A 21991-nucleotide genomic window follows, 5' to 3' on the forward strand; every position below is an offset into this window, starting at 1 on the left:
AATATTACAGGTTGACCGCTGCACTATTTTAAAGTAAGAAGCAAAAAAAGATATATTCATCTGTGTACTTTAAAATGATAATTTGCTATTATTAATGAAGAATTTTAAAACAGTATTTACTTACTGAGGATTTGATGTCTTTGGCTCGGTTGGCATATTTAAGAGTGTTATATGTGTCATCAAAGAACAAAGAGGAAGGACTAATAGCAGCTATAATGATAGTGCGACAATTTCCTCCAAGAGAGTCTTTCAGTAAACGAGTAAGCTTACTATTCCGATAGGGAATGTGCTGATTCTTTTTCTGGGAAAAACCAAAGCAACAGAATACATGAGGTGTTTAATAGCTTGCTAAGATTACTCTAGCTTCAGACCAGGACCTACACCGAACAGCTGTTCCACATTGCACATTTTGCAGTAGGTGATAAAATCTTGAAAAAAATTGCTTGTTTACAACACCTGGCTGATCCTCAACCTTCTGTACTAGATTTTTTCCCCTTCTAATTAAATCAGAAGTTAGCAAGTTATATTCCTAAATTCTTAAAATGAAAAATGTAAGGATGAAACTAGTAAGTCCCTCTACTCTTCCAGTAGTCTTCTTCTTTCTATAGCACGGTTGTCAAAATCGCCACACCACGTGATGTGTTGCGACATTTTGTGACTTTTTTTGCATTGCTGGAGCTGGGGTGGGTGCAGCCTCTGCATGATGCAACTGGCCCGCAGGCTGGCAGTTTGACACCCCTGTTCTCTAGTGAAAGTCAACAACAGCAACTTCTCTATTTTTTCCCCTATTGTTAATTATAATGGAAAATTATAGCAGCAATCTGTAATGAGTGGAGGACCACAATGGGTCTGCAACATCATTGTAAACAACTGCTGGACACATCAGTCACAAAGCCATAATTCCAGTTTTCACAGTAGTCTTGATATATTTCCAAGCAGACTTGAAGATGTGGTGAATGGTCAACATCCTTTAGCTGTGACATCACTAAACTGTTATTTGTCTATGATTGTAGGGCAACTGAATGCAGTGGGGAGATGTGGTTTACACATAAACACTTCCATGTGAACATCAACCTGGCATTATCAGTATTCATTGGGAATCACCCAAAGTTCGTTGAACATGACTGACTGTATCAATTTTTAAAACAAACAAATTCTAGTTTCCATGGAAATCTGTGTGGAAACAAATGCCCTGTATTGCAGATAACTAGACTGCACTTCAATAAAGTCACAACAGTGATTCCATCACATGATGTGGTGTGCCCAAAGCTTCTTCAAATATAGTTATTAAACAGTCTAGAATAGTTCATAGTGAAATTATTTATTTAAATCATGAAATACATTAGATTTTTCTATTATAATTGTGTATTTTATTAATAATTTCTACTAATTCAAGGATTTCATTCTACTGCTGGAAATTTTTTATCTCCCTAATTGTTAATAGTTCTACTTCCTCAACTTTGTAAATTCATTCTGCATATGAAAAGAACAGTCATATAAATTAAACAGCACTAATATATGTGTTGTGAATCTGTCACCAGATTCATTAGTTTCTAATGACATTATTTTTGGGATTAAACATCAAATTTATAATTTTCTGCCTTTGTCTCTACAAAATTTAGTTTTTTTGTCGTAACTTAGATAATTGACTGGTTTCAGTCACTTCTTCAACATGAACTGTATTTCCCATAAAGTGTCTTAAAGGTTGTCGAATGACAATACAATATCTTGCAATAATTCTTTAAATTAACACAAACTATATCTGACAGCCTACAGTATACTAGCTTTTATTCTTGGTCATAATTTTGAACTACAACATTTTTTTCTCTGAATGGCTTAAATAGCGTGCTTTCATTAATAAACATTTTTATTATTAACAAACATTTTAGACATATGGTACTCCAGCTGTGTTGGACCACACCTCCCACCAGCAAGGCCTGGATGTTGAAAACTGAAATCATGGATGTCCAGCTGGTCAGGGGAAAAAAAAGGATACTTAGTACCCAGAGGCAGAGAACTAAATCTTGGTACACAACCTAAACCAGATCCCATTCCAACAACCTGGGCAGGATGCCAACTAGAACTGCAAGACATAAATTTTAGAGAGTGACAGTGCCATCATGTGGAAGCCCAGCAAGATAAATAGTCCTGAAATGCAGGGCTATAAGGCCCAACTTTTCCAAAGTAACAGGCGCAAGCTTAGAGGGACTTGGCCCTCCAAAGTGTGTGTATATATATAAAATGTTCTGATCAAATTACTAGAAATCATGTACCTACCTACCTGTCTTGTCATTCCGTGGTTTCATATCCAGACTTATTTGATTAACTTGGACTCTGATTTCTAGTCACCTTCTGTGTCTCCTGACCAATTTGACCTGACTTGATAAAATTTGCTACATACAATCCTTGGTTTACTTTTCTGTAGACTTCTTTCTGGAGGCCTGTTTATGGTGGTGTTGATCTGCCTGACTACGGCTCCTAATAATTCATCTGAAAAGTTGACTTAAAGTTTCTTATTCCAATTCCCCCCCCCAGACTTGGTTAGACACGTTCTTAATTAGCTGTGCCTTAGTACAGTATTTACATCATTTTAGATCTCCATAGGCTGCTCTGATCACTTTTATTTTATTTTTAAAGAATTTCATCTTTTAAAAAAACCACATTATTACAATACTGCCTATTAACTTTATTTTGTATCTTTGTATTTTTCTCAGCAAAGGGCATGCACAGCCAATTTAAAAGCAACTGTGTGTGCCTGGGAAAAAAGGGGGGTGGCTTTAACAGTTGAAAAAGATGCATTTCCCACCCCTTTCCTGCTTGTTCCAAAACATTGGTTGCAAAGGATACATCCAGCTTTGCCTTACCTCAGAAATGTGAAATATCAATAATAGAAAAATTAACATTATAAATAAAATTGCAACAAGATTCACTGCGAGAGGCAATGTGAGTGAATCTCTGTATGCTAGATCAGACATGTCAAGCACAAGGCCCGGGGGCCAGATCCGGCCCGCAAAGTGGTTTCATGTGGCCCGCAAAGCCATCCTGGAAACAGTGAGGGAATGGCCCCCACTGCCTTGGCCCTGGCCCAGAGACCCTCCTTCTGCCAGAGACCCTCAGATCTGTCCCACTCCTGCCCCAGCCCCCACAGGCACCCTTGATGCGAACACTGTAGAGCTGGCCATGCCCACCCAGTAGGCCATACGCACTCTAGCTGCGCCCACCCAGTAGGCCACGGCCACCCTGGTTATACCCACCCAGCCCCCTGAGGACAACCGCAATGCTGATGCGGCCCTCAATGAAATTGAGTTTGACACCCCTGTGCTAGATTATGCTGCTGGGGGTGTCCTATGTCCACATATAGTGGCATAAAGAAAACCTCTGGCCCAGATTCTCGATGCAAGCATACAATCAACTTTCCTTCTCTTGCAAACATGTGACAACCAGGATATATGTGGTTTGGAGCTAATTTGGGGAGTTCCTTCCAGGAAACAGGAGAATTTCTTTTTAGCTGTCGTCTAATGCTAGTTATTTTTCAGCTCATCCTTCTCAACTAAATAAATAAAAAACAGGAGCATATTTCCAGATCCAAAAATGATAAACTATGTCATTAGTTCTCTCTTTAGGAAACCCCGCTGTTGACAGTAGGACTCATGCCTAGACACTCTCAAATATGAAGCATGCAAACAACTACAACCCAAATGAATAAAGACACATAAGATTGTGTAGCTCATCACATCAGTGACTGACATGAAATCGAATAGAAACATTACTGGAGATTGGAAGGAAGTTATTACTGACCTTTGAGTCTGCAAGGGCATTAATAACATTGCCAAGAGCAAGCAGTGACCGATTTATATTTGCTCCTTCTCTAAAACGAGCTCCTTTGGTATTTGTGGCTCTGGCACGTTCGGATCCTGCCAGGTCAATAAGACACATTTTGGCAATACGGACATTTTGACTGATACTTGCAGTTTTATCTTGTTGTCTTAAATAAATCTACATTTAAAAAAAAACAGAAGAAAAAAGCAACTTAGCAAGGTTCCAAATTTAGATAGTCCTCAACTTAAAACAGTTCATTTAGTGACCAAAGTTACAACAGCAGCAAAAAAAGTGATTTGTGACTGTTTTTCACACTTATGACTGTTGCAGCATCCCCAGGGTCACATGATCAAAATTCCGATGACTCATATTTATGTCCTGGGGTCATGTAAATTTACCTTTGGCGATCTTCTGACAAGCAAAATCAATGAGGAATCCAGATCCTCTTAACAACCATGTTGGTAACTTAACTGAAGTGGTTCACTTAACAACTATGGCAAGGAAGGTTGCAAAACAGAGCAAAACTCACTTAACAAAACTTTACTTATCAACAAAAAATTCTGGGCTCTATTGTGGTTGTACATAGAGGACTACATGTAATAACATCCCCATATATATGCACCAATTTAGAGGGCAACAGTCACAGATTATTACACACACACTTAGGTTTTTCTTGGTCCGAGAGTTGGGGGTGATTGAGAGATTTAAGTGTTTAAAAGAATTAAAATTTATGTTAGATGATATTCCTGAGATTAAATCACTTTTTGGAAAATGAACTTTATTAAATTTCCTTGCATTTTGTCTCATGTGCCACTCCTGACTACCCAATACAATTAAATGCAGCATACTGTGCTATAAAATCACGAGTTAAAGTTGGACAGCACATTTGGAAAGTTTGCTTTTTATTGTGACATTTTCTTGGAAAGCTTTTTGGCTCCAACCCTATAGACTAGGATTCCCAAGCAATGAGACTGACTGAAATCAATGGGAATTTTACAGGAATAAACATGTATAGGTTCCAGCTGCTTTTAACTCAAAACACATTTATTAAAAGTAATGAACAGGGGGAAAATCAGTTTGCAAAATCATATTGCTCTAATGTTAGTACATGAGACATTTATTCTCACAAGCAGCTCCAACACTTCAACAGACCAGAGAGGCTATTTAGCACAAAGGATTTAAAGCAGGCGCCATGTGTCTGCAAGCTGGAACTCTCTTCCCAATAACAAAGCTATTATGAATGGCATACCCTAATCTGAGAGTTCTTTCTATCTTTTACACAAAGCATCAAAGGTTATCTCAAATCGTCAGACACCTTATCTACCGTTTCATCTTACCTGAAAGACAGCATGGGACCGAGATGAGGAGGCATTCACATCAGTAGGATGTTGTGTTCTGTTTTTGTTTCCATAATCCAACATTTGCAAGATCTCATCTGCAGATTTGGGCTACCAAGGATTGAGGAAAAGACCCAGTGAAATTAGTAAATCTTTACATGATCTTAATCACATGTTATTATCACAAGATCCAATAATAATTTAAACTTAATCTCCAGTTGCCATCTTATCTCAAGGGATGAATAGTACAAATGAAGTAAGATGATATTTCTTATCAAATCAGCTTCTCTTAGTGCACGCAAGCATCAATACCTGCCCAAAGCTTATGTACAAAAATAATTTGCATAATATTCAGAGGGAACAGACAGGAAGAAAACACCGTAATTTCCTACATTATCACACTTTTTCTGACTTTTGGCTAACCCAGATTAATACAGCTCTAGTCCTGTAATGTCTGTTTAAAACCAGTAACTCATTCTGACTAGGTAGGTGGTTACATCAGATTAATGGTTGCCTATAATTCATCTTAAAGCAGATGAATAACAAGAACATTCAGAGTTCCAGAATTAAACATTTACAGGGGACAAAAACATACACAATTCATAAAAAATAATTACGTCAATTCACAGCAAGGATAACAGCAAACGGTAACTCTCATTCCACTGTCTCAAATTTATAGTATTGATTTAGTGTTCTATTTTCAGAAGAATCTATCATACCCACTCCCTAAAAAGCAGAAGAAAAATTCGACATGATCAGTATGCATTCACTAGCAGAGGCCAAGGAAGAAAAGTCTAACTCGTTTCATAGGAGAAAAGATGTTTTGGAATAAACCTGACCATCTCATTTCTGTTGAAACAATATCACCTAAGCCAGCGCCCCTCAACCTTTTGGGGCACAAGGGACCAGTTACATCTAGAGAGGTTTTTTCTGGACCAGAGGGAGTGCGATTTTGCATACAGATGGGGCTTCACTTGTTTGTGCGGCCCGGTTGCTGGCATGTCATGGACCGGTGCTGGTCCATGGAGCGGGGGTTGGGGACCCCTGACCTATGCAACTGCATCTTCAGTCTAGTCTTCAATTTTCTCCCAAAAAATAGTTTCTTCAAAAAATCTGCGCATCTTAGCTCTGTTATACAAATTCATGATGTTGATGCTTTCTGTTCCACAGAAAAATTCTGCCACTAGAAGACCAACTTTCTGAAGATCCTTTTTGCAACATACTGCACCATTTTTTTTATTCCTGAACTATTTTCAGGTATCTTTTTTGTCTCCTCAGACCTACACACAAAATGACCACCAAATTTATTGTCAATACTGTAATTTTTTTTAGGGGTGGAGGAGGTCCTTTCCCAGCATGATTTTTAACAGCTACATGGACAAGTCTTTGCAGTTTTCTTGGTAACATTTTTGGAAGTGGTTTGCTATTGCCTCCTTCCTAGGACTGAGAATGAATGACTGGCCTAATGGACACTCAACTGGTTTATGCCTAAATAAGGCTAGAACTCAGTCTCCCCATTTCTAGCCTGGTGCCCTAACTGCTACACCAAATAGGCTGTCTCTGGAATAGGAATTTCAGCATATTTTGGAAACTACTGATGAAAGAGTAAAGATTCAGAATAAGTGACAATGTACATAAAACAGAAATAAACAACATTGTCCACATTTATCTTCTAAGAATTTATGACATATACTGTAGCTAGCTATGGATAGAAAGGGGAACACAATGCATAACACCAATTCTCTTTACCTTCCCAAAACCCAGTATGCAAAAGCTTTGGTGGCACATGGAAGTGGGTAGCAATATCTTGAAGGGACTTTGATGGATTGACCAAAGTCACCACACCACCAAAACCTAGTTTCTCCAATCCTAACATATATTGGCAGCTATAATTGTCAGGTTTCTGAAAAGTCCAGCAACTCAAGTATGGGTGGGTTTTTTTGTTTTTTTTTTTTGGTGAAGGGATAAAAGCTTCCAAACAAGCTGAAACATATTTAACTGGGTGGATAGAAATAAGTGTAAATGTTTGGAATTGGATATGCCTTTGAATCTAGGCACTTTCCAAATCTCCCCTACATTGTATAAAGGAAAAAAATAGCTTATTTTTGCACTATTGCTCAGATAGTGAGCAAGGCAACTGTACTCCATGAAAATTCAAGATTAGGAATCAACAGCTGTGTATCTTGTATACGTTTAAGAATTCAAGATTATTAAACATTAAATTTGTATAATTGATGCTCATTTTTTTGCATATCATATCAATTCATCACTTGATGCTGTTGCCATTAAAATTATCAGTAAAGTGGTAGACCTATTAAAGGTTAATACTTTGGGAAATTTGATTGATATGCAATTGCCTCAGTATTAGACAAAAATTCTTAAAAGACATATTTCTCTGCTGTGAATCCATTGCCAACTTTCTCCAGAGCTCTGATTAATTAAGAGGCAGAATAGGGTGGAAAGAGCACAAAGCAAGAGAAACAGAAAGCAGCAGCACAGGAGTGGAAAACAGATGAGAGGGCAGGTCACAAGTATAAACACAAATGTAAGAATAGTACCACAATTTAAAGCTGTTCTTGATTACTTAAAAATTCAGTAACCAAGTTTCGCAATTAATGATTTGATGATAAAAGCCAAACTCTTTAGTTTTCTTTTGTCAGCTCTTAACAAGTGCCTTATAACAACCATTTTGTTAACAGGCCACTTAGAAGTGTTTGGAACGTAGTTCAAGATCCCAAAACAAACTCACTTGGAATTCCAGCAACAAAGTTTTATTTAAAAAGAAGCATTTGCAAAGGCTTGGTGAACTGACATACACACAGGAGTTCAGCCACACCTTAAAGAGCTGTTTGACACATTTTTTATATCCTACCCCTGACACAGATTCCCCCCTCCCCTATCGCACTCAACACCCTTTCCCCAATCATCCGATAACTACTCCAGACCGCCTAAAAGCACTTATCCCTCCCACGTTCCAGGAAGCCCCTTTGTGCACATCCTATCTATCACCATCTGATTTTCTATTAACAAAGCTCGGTTCCTATAGTTATTTCTGTATCTCCTCTGCTTGCGGTTTAGGTTAGCTAGCAACTTGTTTTTCTTACTTGTATGAAATTTGCTTGTCAGAGTTTATGACTTTTAGGTGGTTTCTTCTATCAACCTTTAGACTCATTAGAAATTTCTGATTAATAATCCACTCTTTTCAGAAGTCTATTAATCTTTCAAGTGTTGGTAGAAAGTGTGGTAATTGTTAGTGCCATATTTCCTTCCCCCAAATTCATTAATTTCTACTTAAGTTAACTGTTGTGATTTTCAAAGTAAGTTGCACACATATACAATTTGGCTCAGGACATACTTAAATGTGAAGTCTTCTTCAAGCTGAATATGTTTCTTGCTGACCTTATGGGTACATATATGTAATTTTATTAGATCACAACATAGAAGTAGCTTGCCACAATATTTTTGTAGGAAGCTTTTTCAAATTCCCTATCTAGACTAAAACCATAATATTTCTAGGAAGTACTAACAGGGCTGAGCACTGCTTTGTCTGGAACTCCAGGCATAGCCAGAGAGAATTTGATCCCCAAATTTCATCATTGTGTTTAATCAACCTTGACTCTTTAAGACAGGGGTCCCCAATCCCCAGTCTGTGGACTGGCACCGGGCCATGGCATGCCAAAAACCAGATTGCGCAAAGAAGCAAAGCCCCATCTGCAGGATGCAGGCAGCACACAAAACCCAAGCCCTCTCCGGTCCATGAAAAAACATCTCTCCATGGAACTGGTCCCTGGTGCCCAAAAGGTTGGGGGCTGCTACCTTAAGACATTCATTGCACCTATCTTCAAATAAACCAAACATTTAGTTTATGCAAGAATTATGAAAATGAAAAATAAAGACCTCCTTCTTTCCCGATCCTTCCACACCTCCACAAAATAAGCTTTATATCAAATATACATTTCATGATCCATTAAGCAGTGGCTTATTTATACATGGTTTGTTAAATAAGCTCCAATGTTCTATTCACACAAAAAACTAAACAATAAAGTGTGGTTCACAATCCACATGTGTTGCCACAATACATTAATTCCAGAGAATATTATGGGCAAGTCTAAAGCAGGTTTTCTTAAGGTGTGGTTCAAGGATTCCTGGCGGTCTCCCAAAAATCTCTGAAGTTCCAACATTAAAATTATTTGCCAGATATTGAAGATATTTGTAAAGATTTAAAACAAAGTCATTCCTCTCATTATTTTTAAAATATATAGGGTTTTTCATGAAAATGATTTTGCCTTTGCTGATATCTAATGGGCTTCATATTATTTTTAGATGATGCAATAAATTTTCTATAAGTGCACCCAATTTTAATGCAGTAAATATTGATAAATATAATCCATCTGAACAAAAGCTTTATTGTTTTTAAAAGTGAAAAAGGGTCCTGAGAGCAAAAGGTTTAAGAAGCACAGATCTAAAGTATGACCTTTAATGGCTATTCCCATTTTGTGGAACTCCCATCTCCAACCAGGCTTTATTTAACTAGTGCTTTTAACTTAAAGCAAAGGCTAGATTTTCTGAAATAATTAATTTACTGTCTAACTAGTTTTGATCCTTCTGTTCAACTGACATTTAAAAATCTCTCTCTCTCTACCATTGCACCTTTAAATGTTGGTTGTATTCATGGCTTTAAAAAAATCATTGGTAGCCAACTTGAATGCTTTAATAAAGGGGAAAAAATGTAAAGGAAAAAACAAATAACAATGGCACATATATAGAAATGTCCATACCTGATGTAAGGTTAACCCATGAACCAAAACTCCTTTTTGAGGATCTTCTCGGACAGCCAATGGTCCTGAATCTACTAACAGGTCACGTATCTGCTCATTGTAGACCTAGGGGGGAAAAATGTCTTTAATTTAATTTCATAGTTTTACCACTGCATTTGCATTTTAACATTTGGGAAATGCATAAACATTATATAGCACACTTGCCAAGTTAGTGACCTCATAAAATGGGAGGGGAGTTTTATTTCAACTTCCACGTCAGGAACTAACTGCAGTAACCTCAAAGACCATAATTGGAAACCATTGCTTTAGGCTTTCAGTTGTCAATAATTCAATATTCACAAATCAAGTTATTATTCAGCTTTCTGAGAATAGGTAGGTCATTTTGTAAAATTAAACTGCTTCATCAGTTCCATTATTTGTGTTAATCCTTCATTCTTTCCTGCTAGCAGTATTGGAAAATGTGAGAAACTGCATCTAAATAATACATTCAAATACATTTGTAGTATAGAAGAATCATTTGTAGTACGGAGGACTTCCCACCCCCCAGTGAAATAACAATGTAGTGTAATATAATAAAAGAAAATATTTTTAAATTGCAACCTATTATAAGAATTTCCCATATTAAATATGCTTGATCAGTTTAACAATTAACAGGCCAAGCTATTTCTGTCATGGGTGACAAATGAGTCAGTTCAATAAATCTCACATGCAGCCTTACATATTCTGCATGTTACTCAAAATTCCACGCTGTTAATTCTATCTACTTTACATCATACTACTTGTAGATAACATTTGACCTTTATCTAATATTATGGAGGTATGGCACACAATTCCTAAGAGAGTAGAAGGCTATGCTCAGAGACATCACTGAAAACTGTGAAGGCAACTCCATGGACAGAGTAAATCACATAAAAGCAATTAAAAATAGCAACATAGGATATTAATAAGATTCCTGGACATGGGCTGATTCCCTGAACTGGAGTGGAAGTGAATTCCAGAAAACTAATCTTAAATAAGGCATGATCAGCTCATAGACAAGTGAGGCAATCAGTCAAAAGTAATAAGACTTATATGAATACAGCATGAAAATTAAATGACTAAAAGAGGGATGCTCTTTCTGGAAGATTCTATTTTATTGAAAGAAATTGTGCAGAATTCCTTAACTTACCTCAAGATATGAAACTGCAATAGTACAATGCTTTTCTTCTTTCATTCGATCAATGGAATTATAAAGCTCCATCATAGTCAGGTACATTACCCCAGGGTCTTCAGGAGAACCCAGCATTGTATGAGTCTTCCCAGCTCCAGTTGCGCCATAAGCAAGTACTAAATTGTGAAAAAAGACAGAGAAATTTTGAATTGACCGTGACTCATGACCCTGACATTTGAAGCAAAATATAAGCAACCCAATGGATATTTGCCCATTTACAAAAATGGGGTTGAAGAAGTATGGCAGCGAACCATAATTTTATGCAAAAATTACTCTAGCACATCTCTTTAGTGAAACAGGTATTTGGAGCAGAACTGTAAAATGGCTTGTCTTTTCAGAAAAGTTTATTGCTCTTAATTAATTTTGCCAGTATCTAGACATTTAAGAAATGAGATACAGAAAGTTCCCAACTTAATTTTTAAGATGGAGTATTTAAACAATAAACAACAAAATACTTCCAAAGTTTGCCTTATTCCCCAAAATCGTGAAAAGCTGCAAAAATGAAAATGTGGAAGATGTAAATTTTGTTAAGAGATTTCTGCAAATGTCAGTGTAGGAAACAAAAAAATTACTTTTTTCTAAACAACTACAGATGTTTTCTTTAAATGTACTAGGGTTATTCATGTGGCATTATTATGCACACTGATAACAAATGACTACTGAGAGAAGTTACCTGTGCAATTATAGCCATTTAAAAAACCATCTAGAAAGGTTTTGGTGGTGTCTTCAAAGATTTCCAGCTGTGTAGAATGTTCATCAAATATGGCATCAAAAACAAATTTTAGATCCTTGTTTTGCCTTTTAGTGATATCACGATTTGGTAATTTCTTTCCATGAAAGAAACTGACTTCTTCCACTTTGGGATCAAACACCAATATATGTTTATCAACAACCTGAACCACTTTTTTAAAGTTGCCATCTCTCTCTTTCGGAGTCTCAGGACGAACACGGATTACTACTTTTATATGATTGCAGACATTTTCTTCATCTGTAGCAGACATTATAAAATGCAGCTATGTTGCCTCAGGTGTATAGCGAGTAAATTCTTCTGTTAATAAAAAAAATAGTTTTATCAACAGAGTATCAAATAACAGAGTTCAAATTTGACTGGATTGTATGGATTTTTGTAAAACAGAAAATGTGTTTTGTCATGCTTGAAATAAAACAGTATATTAATTAGAATAAAACTCTCACAATGTATGTATTTTGTTTCTTACTCAACATTCAATGCAATTTTGATACTAGTATTATTGTGGCAGAAAATATACTTAATATTGTGCCTTTTAAGTTGGCCAATGAGGACCCAGATTGTTGGGGGCAATAAGCTGACTTTGTAATAATGCTGCTTGTGGGGTGTGTGAAAACCCTAATAAGCAGGCATATACATAGAATGAAGGCTACTCCTAAGCTTGTAAGCCGCCCTGAGTCTTCGGAGAAGGGCGGGATATAAATGGAATTAAAATAAATAAATAAATAAATGTCATATTAAGGAGAGCCAACTATCTATGACAAATTGTGACCCAAACCCTTTTTTGTTTTTTAAGTCAGATATTATAACCCCTTCCCTTACAGTATACTCTATTTTTCCTTTTGCCCTACTCCATTCTATCTGATCATTGCTGTTCTATAAGCTGTTTAAAATAGGACTTGGTTCAATGGTTGGAAAGAATATCAAAGTTAAGTGTGTCATGAACTCTGGTAGTGCATAACAAAACAGTAATGGGCAAACAAAATGCACACAAACAAATATAGCTTTGTATCTATTTCCTATAATAGTTCTAACAACCTGAGCTAAAGGTATGATACACCAATATAATTTATTTGGCAAAAATAAGGTGGTTGGAACCACAAATTCTTTCAGTAGGGAGAAAGTTCCAATGAGATTATTGCAAAAAAGGTATCTTGTTCTGCATACAAGTGGAATCACTGATTATTGCTAAAGTATAGCCCCAATCTATATGATAGGATATATGGATTCAAACTGACAGGAGGGGAGTTAAAAAGCAATGTTAGAAAGCATTACTTCACAGAAAGAATAGTAGAAGCTTGGTACAAACTTCCAATGGAGGGAATAGGTCAATCATCAGTAACTGAATTTAAACATGCTTGGGATAAACATATGTCTAAGTTCTGATAAAAATTAAAAAAATAAATAAAAGTCAACATGTTTTTTTAAATGAACATATTGGTGGAGCAGTGGGCTAATGCCTCCTTAAGTAACACCAGCTGCCTGAAATTAGTGCAGGTTCGAGTCCCACCAGGCTCAAGGTTGACTCAGCCTTCCATCCTTCCGAGGTAGGTAAAATGAGGACCCAGATTGTTGGGGGCAATTAAGCTGACTTTGTAATAATGCCGCTTGGGGTGTGTGTGTGTGAAAGCCCTAATAAGCAGGCATATACATAGAATGAAGGCTACTGCTAAGCTTGTAAGCCGCCCTGAGTCTTCGGAGAAGGGCGGGATATAAATGGAATTTAAAAAAATATTAAAAAGAAAACAAAAACAAACTTAAAAGACAGACACCACTGGGTCTTTTTTGCTGTGTTTTCTGTTTCAATGTTTTCTTTTCTTACAAGATACTCTTAAATATTCTGGGGCTGTTCTGGGTTGGACTTTGAAGGTTAATGGACATACAGTATTTTAAATTGGAAGCCAACAATAACCAATACAATGATTTTAAGAATTAGTGAGCAACCATATTTAAATAAAACCCAGTCCCCTATATGTTCTCTCAAAAATAGGTATTCTTGACATTAATGTGACTTAATCTAAGGTGAGAACAGAATAGCATCTTTCTATTCATAGACAGTGCATCTCACTTATTAGTCTTGAAAACAAACAAAATAAAGAGTAGGACGTTTAAACTTTATTAACATTTTAATCGAACATTAGAATTTTATTATTATTATGGGAGATAGGGAGCCTGGACTTTAAAATAAGGAAATTCACTGAACTCATTCAAAATATCTAGGAAATCTTCTGAGTCTGCCCTAGCCATGGCAGAGTGTCCTATTGGACCAGAAGAGCTGGTCCAACCAACTAACCTTGATTTCTGTACAGAACCTGATGTCCAAAGTTCAGAAAAAGCAGAGACATCTGACTTGAGGCAACAAAGAAAGCCTACTGAAGTCATGCAGCTGAGCCTGATAGAGCAATGGGATAGGCTCCATCAACATCATGAAAAACACTGGGAGAAGTTGCGGGAACTCTGCGAAGCATCCAAAGAGAAGCCTTCCCAAGAGCACACTTTCTCATTAGAAGAGGATATGGAAGACTCTTTCTTACACTGGACAAACTATGAATGACATCTCAGAAAAGTCCAGTTGCAGCTAGGAGATCCAACACTCAAAAGGAAAATGCAACGCATTAAGCTAAAAAACAAGGAACATGAGAAGTTCCTAAAAAGTAGTAAATGCCTCCCTGAGGTCGAGCTTCAGACGAAAGATACACCGTTTGAGAAGGCTGAGTCCTAAGTGTCCCATCATTCGCATGTGTCATCCCAGCTTTCTTGGACTGGGCATAGAGTCGTTTGATGGGAGTTCACGGTTCCTACTGCCACCATTGCTAGAATGGGACTCCTCACCAGATGATCACAGTCAAATTCCAACACCAGAGGTAGCAAGTCATACCTCACCTGTCACACCACTTCCCTGCCATAGATAAGATGATCCAGAGCGGACATGCCAAGCTTGCCCCACCACTGCAGAAAGATGAAGAATGCTGGTATCTACCATTCTTTGGAGTGTACCACCCACAAAAGCCAAGTCAGATAAGAGTAGTCATCGATGCCAGTGTGCAATTCCAAGGCATCTCTTTGAACAAAGTCCTTTTCACAGGGCCTGACCTCACCAACTGTCTGCTTGGCATGCTCATTTGCTTCAGAAAGGAATCTGTAGCAGTCATGGCCAACATCCAGCAGATGTTTTATTTGTTCTACGTCAGAGAACATCATTGCAATTACTTGCGCTTCCTATGGTTCAGCGATGAACAGCACAGCCAGCAAATAACATAATACAGAATGCGAGTGCACATTTTTTGGAATGGCTCTTCCCCTGCAATCACTAACTACGGCCTGCAACACACCGCCCGTATAAGCGAAGTGAATTACGGTGCAGACGCTAGACGCTTCGTAGAACGGGATTTCTATGTTGACAATGGCCTAAAATCTGTACCCATTCCAGAAGCCATAGATCTATTAAAAAGGACACACCAGATGTTAGCGGCAGTTAACCCTTAGGCTGCACAAAATTGCATCCAACAGCAAAGAAGTGTTGGAAGCTTTCAATGCTGAAGACCATGCTAAGAGTCTATAGAACTTCGGCACAGATGACCCTCTTATGCAATGCAGTCTCGGTCTGTGTTGGGACTTGAAGAAGGACATCTTCACCTTTAGAACTCCAGCAAAGAACACCGCCTTCACAAGAAGAGGAGTCTTCTCAAGAGTAAATAGCCTGTTCGACCCTCTAGGTTTTGCTGCACCCATAACAGTCCAAGGGAGGCTTCTTCTGTGCGCACTCTCCCAAGACACCAGACTGGGACGAGTCACTTCCGCCAGAGCAAAAGCAAGAGTGGGAGACATGGCGCAGATCCCTAAGTTGTTTCCAAAGCATTCATGTACAGTGCACGTATGTTTCTATTCCATTTACTGCCACAATCAAGAAATAGCTGCATGTGTTCTCAGATGCTTTGACGAAGGCAATAGCAACTGTAGGATACATCAGAGTCTATGGTGAGGAGAGCTACAACGTCGGTTTCTTTATGGGAAAGGTGAAACTAGCACCACAACAAAGTCACACCATACCCAGGTTGGAACTCTGTGGTGCCATTTTGGCTGTAGAACTTGCAGGTCTGATAACGAAAATGATAGACCTTGAGCTACAATCCACCACCTTCTATACAGACAGCAAGGTGGTGCTAGGCTACATCCACAACCAAAGCAGACGTTTCTACGTCTACGTAAGCAACAGAGTAGAAAGGATCAGAAGATCTTCAAATCCTGAACAGTGGCGATATATGCCAAGAGATCAGAATCCAACGGATCAGGCTACGTGGTCCATTCCTGCATCACAGTTGGCAGACTCAGTCTGGCTAAAGGGTCCTGAATTCTTGGCTCGTCCAGACAGCCAGATGTCAGAGAAACTAGATCATGAGCTTCTAGACCCAGATCAAGATGACGTTTGACCTCAGGTACCCAGATTGCTCAAACAGACCGAGAAAATGACCGTGCAGACCATCTGCTGATCAACATGAATTAAGGAAACAGAGAAACCATCTCCTAATCATTTCCTAGAACCGATTCACTTCGAACGCTTCTCCAGATGGAGACCTCTCGTAGTGGGCGTAGCAGTGTTCGTGTTTCCTGCATTGTGAGATGAGCTTCCCAGACAGCTATCTCCAAGCCAAGAGAGGGATTCTTCGAAGTGTGCAGCAAGACAGATACCCAATGGAATTTGAATGTCTGGAAGCTAAAAAGGCTATCCCAAAGTCGTGTGTTGCTGAAATTGAACCCATTCCTGGATAGTCATAACTTACTTCAAGTAGGAGGGCGTCTAGATAAGGCTGAGATAGCTTCAAACATCAAGGACCCTATCATCCTTCCTGCCCATCAACATGTCACGCGCCTCCTGGTCCAACACTACCACGAAACTGTCCATCATCAAGGCAGGCACTTCACAGAAGGTGCCATCAGAGTGGCTGGTTTCTGGATCATGGGAGCCAAAAGATGCATCGCCGTTTTGTACAGATGCTTGCATTGCCATAAACAACGAAGTGCGACATGACACCAGTTGATGGCTGACCTGCCACCCGAGCGTCTTATTTCAGGACCACCATTTACCAACCTGTATTTGGACCCTGGTCCGTGTCTGTTCGTCGGACCAGAGGTGGTCAAGCCAACAGCAAACTTTGGGCCATTCTTTTCACATGTCTTAGCATTCAAGCTGTCCACATTGCAGTCATCAAATCTATGAACACTTCTTCCTTCATCAACGCTCTAAGAAGGTTCCAAGGGTACAGAGGCCCAGTTAAAGTGTTTAGATCCAACCATGGAACTAACTTTGTAGGATCCTGCAAGAAACTGCAGATTGATGAAGACATTCGCACCGATTCAGAAATTGACAAATATCTAAAAGCCCAAAACTGTGTATGGAGATTTACCCCTTCCCATGTATCCCATATGGGAGGAGCATGGGAACGTATGATTTGCATAGCCTGCAAAATCTTAAATTCCATGCTGGCGAAGACACCCACTCTGACACATGAGGTCCTCACTACCCTCGTGGCAGAAGTAGCAGCTATCATCAATGCTCGATCTTTGGTTCCAGTTTCCCCGGATCCTGAAAATCCAACCATCCTCACCTGGCCACCTTGCTAACGCAGAAGACAGGTGAATGGCCAGCACCATCAGGGAACTTTGTTCCCAAAGACATGTATAAGCAACAATGGAGACAAGTTCAATTGCTCGCCAACACTTTCTGGAAGCACTGGAAGCAAGAATACTTGTCTACTCTTCAGGATAGCCGCAAATGGAAGACCAAAGAGCCTAATTTAGAAGGAGACCTTGTCCTGCTGAGAGACAAGACGTGCATTGGAACTCTTGGCCCATGGGACTTGTGCACCAAGTTCTACCCAGCTCTGATGGACTAGTTCATCAAGTTGAAGTCCAGATTGCGAAGCCACAAGAGTTCAGCATTGTTTCATGCTATGCTATGTTTATCTTAGTTATTAGTTAGTTAATAGTGGAAATTTATAATTCCCGGCAGGGAGTGTGCTGTTAGAGCATTTAAGGAGTTAAAAGCTGTCTCAAGAGAGTATGTTGTTAGAGCAATCAGCATTTTATGGGTTAAATGTTGTCTCCTTAAGAGATGTCCTCTGGGAAATGTAGTTTAGTTGTTGGTCAGTTCCATGTCTTAACTAGCCACTGGGAGGGACTTCAATGTTTATTACAGGATTTCCTGGCTACATGCCAAGGTTGTAAAAGTCTTTCTGTAATCCAGCCTCAAGGATGCTCGGCTGATATTCTCAATCATGCTCCGCTGATATGGGAAATTATTCTCTTTTTACACTACATGAAAGGACAGAATATGAAACATGTGACAGATGTACCTACAGCAGTTACTGCTTAGAATTCCTGATCAATATTTTAAAATTATTCTGTGGAGTTGAATCTATCTGGACAATGGCTAACACATCTGCCCATGTTCCAGAATAAGATATACTTACCATACCATTATTTCTGTAATATCTTTATATATACTCTTCAACCACAAAAATATAATTAGTGCAAGCAGATATAGCATCTTTATTATCTACCACAGCTTTTAATAGTTTAACAAAACACTGCTTAGAAAATATAGCATTCCTTAATTCATAATTAATTTTTTAATAATTTCTTTATTGTATTTTTTGTAAAGTACCAGAACTATGAAGGAAGCGGGTGGCATTCACCAAGCTATAGTGCAGTTCTATTGAATTTAATGGAATTTATTCTCAGGCAAGTCTTGTGGTCCTAAAAAACATTTAAACTGCTAGATATGGCTTTAAGTTAACCTTAGCAAGAGATTACACACTTCTGGCTATATATATTAGAAGACAGTTATGGTTTCACTCACATTAGCAATCAAGGGAATAAAATCTTCAATGGAACAATTTTTGAGGACACTTCAGATTCTAGTTTCCTAGTCAAATCTATTTACAGAACAAAGCAGCAATTTGCAGTAACTGCGGATACAGCATAAAATTTGAAAGCATCATAATGAAGGAAAGGGAATCTTCAAGTTGACTCCTGGCGACAGCCGACAAAGTCCTTACAGTTTTATACGTTTTAAATTTGAAAGTAAGGTAGACTTTCTTGCCACTTACTTAAAGATACTTTACCACCATTTTGCTATTTGTGCAGACTCTAGCCTATTCGTGCACACTATACGACAAACGTCTCACTACATTCGAGAGGTACAATTTCACGCCTGCGTATTTAGAAAGCGAACAGTCCTATCTCTCAGGTTAAGCATGCGTAAGGCTCCAATTAATAATCCTCGTAGGTAGGCAGTTTTTCCCCCCATTTTCCTGCCACGCACCTGCCATCTTGCTCCGAAGGTTTAAAAAAGATGTCTCATCCGGTGATTGCAGAGAGCTCAACATATCCCTCCCTACTTTAGCAACAGCTCGAGTTTCAGCTACCTTTGCTGATCCGTTATATTTACTAAAAAAAGTATTATTTAGAGCTCATTTTGGTTCATCGTACTTCACTTTCTCGTATACATGCAATTACTCACCCAAACTCAAAGCGCCCTTTTAACTTTGCTAAAACGTCGGCGGTGTCGCGGCCGCCCAGCTTTTGTTCAGCAAGCCACCAAATTCAAATACAAGCGGCTTGCAGATCGGTCGCTTCTGATTGGTTTAGGACTGAGAAACGTCATAGTTGCGCTGCTGACGGGACGGAGTATGAATTTTGGTCTAAAAGAGGACCCGTCTTTTCCCATCGCCCAAAACACGCTCGAGCCGTCTTTCGAGGAAAGGGAAAAATAGGCTGCTTTTCTCTATGGATGGAACGGGGAAGTTAGTTTGGAAGGGAAGCTGGAAGGAAGAAGAGACGTGCTTTCAAAAACGGGAATGGGTCGCTTAAGACATTTTTTTTCGTTTTTGCGCAAGGAATGGGGAGGGGAGGACAATAATCACCTTTAGCAGGATTAATGAAGGTGCTGAAGAAGGTGGTTGTGTGTGTGTGTGGGGGGGGAAACAAACCAAACGAAAAAGTTGAATGAAACAAGTCTTGGATTGCTGTCATTTCAATGTAATCATTCTATTTTTTTCTTTTGATGGACAGATCACATAGAATATTTATTTATTTATTTATTTAATTAGATTTGTATACCGCCCTTTCCCCGAAGGACTCAGGGCGCTTTACAGGGTAATTAAAACAAGAAATACAAAAGTTAAAAAAGATTTTAAAAATTACAACAGTCCCTGAAAAAGTAAAAGCCCCCAATTAAAATTAAAATTAAAATTCTCAGCCTGGGCCAGAGAGCTGGAAGAGCCAGGTCTTCAGGTCCCTGCAGAATGAACGGAGGTCGGGGGCAGTCCTCAGCTCCACGGGCAGCTGGTTCCAGAGGGCAGGCGCACCCTCCCCCTGGGTGTTACCCGCCGCGGCACCCTGAGAAGACCCTCCCTGCGGGAGCGCACTGGACGAAGGGAACTTGATGTGTTCCCTCAGATATCCCGGACCCAAGCCATTTAGGGCTTTATAGGTCATTACCAGCACCTTATGCACTTGAGTGTATAAGAAGCAAAGACCAATCTTTCTTAATCGTTTGTTTAATTTGTTCAAGCGGCATAGTTTATCCCAGTATCCTAATTATAGTGACTCAACAATACTGCCTGCCTTTCGTGGGAATTATTCCCAATGCGGTTCTGGCCCAACCCGCACTGAATTCTTTTTACCCTGCGTGTCTCTTTAAGTGTAGATGACTTTAAGCAGTTTCTCTACGGACTGAATTGGTCGCCCGCTAGTGTGCTGAAGGGCGGGGCGTTTCCTCTACTACAAGTTTCTAAATTGAAACACGTATATAGGCTTGCTGATGGATTACGTGCATTTTCATTTGAAAACCGATACCCTTGAAGTTAGGGAGTCTGAAGCTTCTGCAAGAGCACTGGAATTCAGAGTATGTGTTGTGTGACAGACACGTGCTCAATCTGAAAGGTACATTTATTACAAAAAGGAAGGAAAGCCACAGAGGAGCCCTGTGACTGCGATGCGTACATTAACTCTTTACTCACTGCTTTTCAGCTCCTAACTTAATGCCCTTCCCCACATTTAGTTTACTATGGGCGGGGTATTTGCTTAGCATAAATATATACCACACTTCCGATTACTCGAATTACAGTCGTCGCTCTGAAGCAGTTAATAGGAAGTGGGAGAGAATATGATTATGTGTAGTACACTAACGCGATAGTAGCTACTTGTATGTAAGTAACTGGGGGAGGGGTTGAGACAGTTGGTGAATGGGTTTACAACGAGATTTGTATAACAAAAATTAAATAGGCGACCCACCATTACAGACAATTCTTTAGCAGGCAGTCGCCAGAACTATTGGGGCATAGAAAGCTTGGGTAGCATACAAGTTCGATTGTAAGTAAATTAGTGAAATTGAAGCAGGATGAGCCTATAGGTTGACTGTTAATAAGTGACCCATTGGAACTGTTCTTGTCTATGACAGTGTCGGCGAGGGCCCCTAACAGGATATTGTTGCAGCTTATGAATGGTCAGCCAATTAGAGAAGGAGAGGTTTCGTGCCTTTTGGTTTTATCCTTGAAAAAATACTTATTTACAAGCAGCCATGAATATCGAATAATTTTCTTCAGCCCCTTCTCCCAGCATACACATCATAGAATATATTATAGCGTTTCAGAGATATTAAAGACTAATAGAATGTACCATCTGCTGGTGATAATCCTTTTACATATTGATTTGGGATGGCCAGTTATAATAAGGGAACATTATAAAAATAAGTGAAGCTTACGCAAAAAATGCAGGGAGTTAATGCCATGAAGAAAGAGCAGAGCAATCTAGCAGACGCTGAACGTGTGGACTCCTACTGTAAATCTGTTAACTGGGATTCAGTCCTGCCGAATTCATTAAGTTTTTTTTTCTTAATGGAAGAGCACGTGGCTAATTGTAATTTAAAACCGGTGCGAAATCAAAGCAGGTGCGTTTGTATTTTTGCCTGGATCTAGCACTTTTCAAACACGCGTGGAGAGAAGGGCCAGAAACGAGTAATGCCCCATAAGTTTTGGTTTCTGCCACTAAATAAATAAACGCACAGTATTTGATTTGGTTTGGTTGCTCTTTGGGA

At 39.0% G+C, this 21991-nt stretch overlaps 2 protein-coding genes across 2 annotated transcripts in view; one reads left to right on the forward strand and one right to left on the reverse strand.

Annotated features, from left to right (window-relative positions):
• The window catches only part of KIF18A (kinesin family member 18A), a gene marked incomplete at both ends in the record, with an annotated part of 53584 nt that extends 41439 nt beyond the window's left edge, over positions 1-12145 (reverse strand). The window contains 6 exons of the mRNA XM_081328707.1: positions 125-301; positions 3799-3996; positions 5157-5267; positions 9935-10039; positions 11103-11260; positions 11818-12145. Coding sequence (XP_081184833.1) covers positions 125-301; positions 3799-3996; positions 5157-5267; positions 9935-10039; positions 11103-11260; positions 11818-12145 — 1077 coding nt within the window. The remainder of the gene's footprint in view (positions 1-124; positions 302-3798; positions 3997-5156; positions 5268-9934; positions 10040-11102; positions 11261-11817) is intronic.
• An 8552-nt stretch (positions 12146-20697) lies between these two features.
• METTL15 (methyltransferase 15, mitochondrial 12S rRNA N4-cytidine) overlaps positions 20698-21991 on the forward strand; it is a 93463-nt gene continuing 92169 nt past the window's right edge. Inside the window, exon 1 of the mRNA XM_081314728.1 lies at positions 20698-20838. The gene's annotated coding sequence lies outside the window, so the exon portion shown is untranslated. The remainder of the gene's footprint in view (positions 20839-21991) is intronic.

Source organism: Vipera berus (genome assembly GCF_964194415.1).
Source record: "Vipera berus genome assembly, chromosome: 1".
In the NCBI taxonomy this organism is placed as follows: Eukaryota; Metazoa; Chordata; class Lepidosauria; order Squamata; family Viperidae; genus Vipera; species Vipera berus.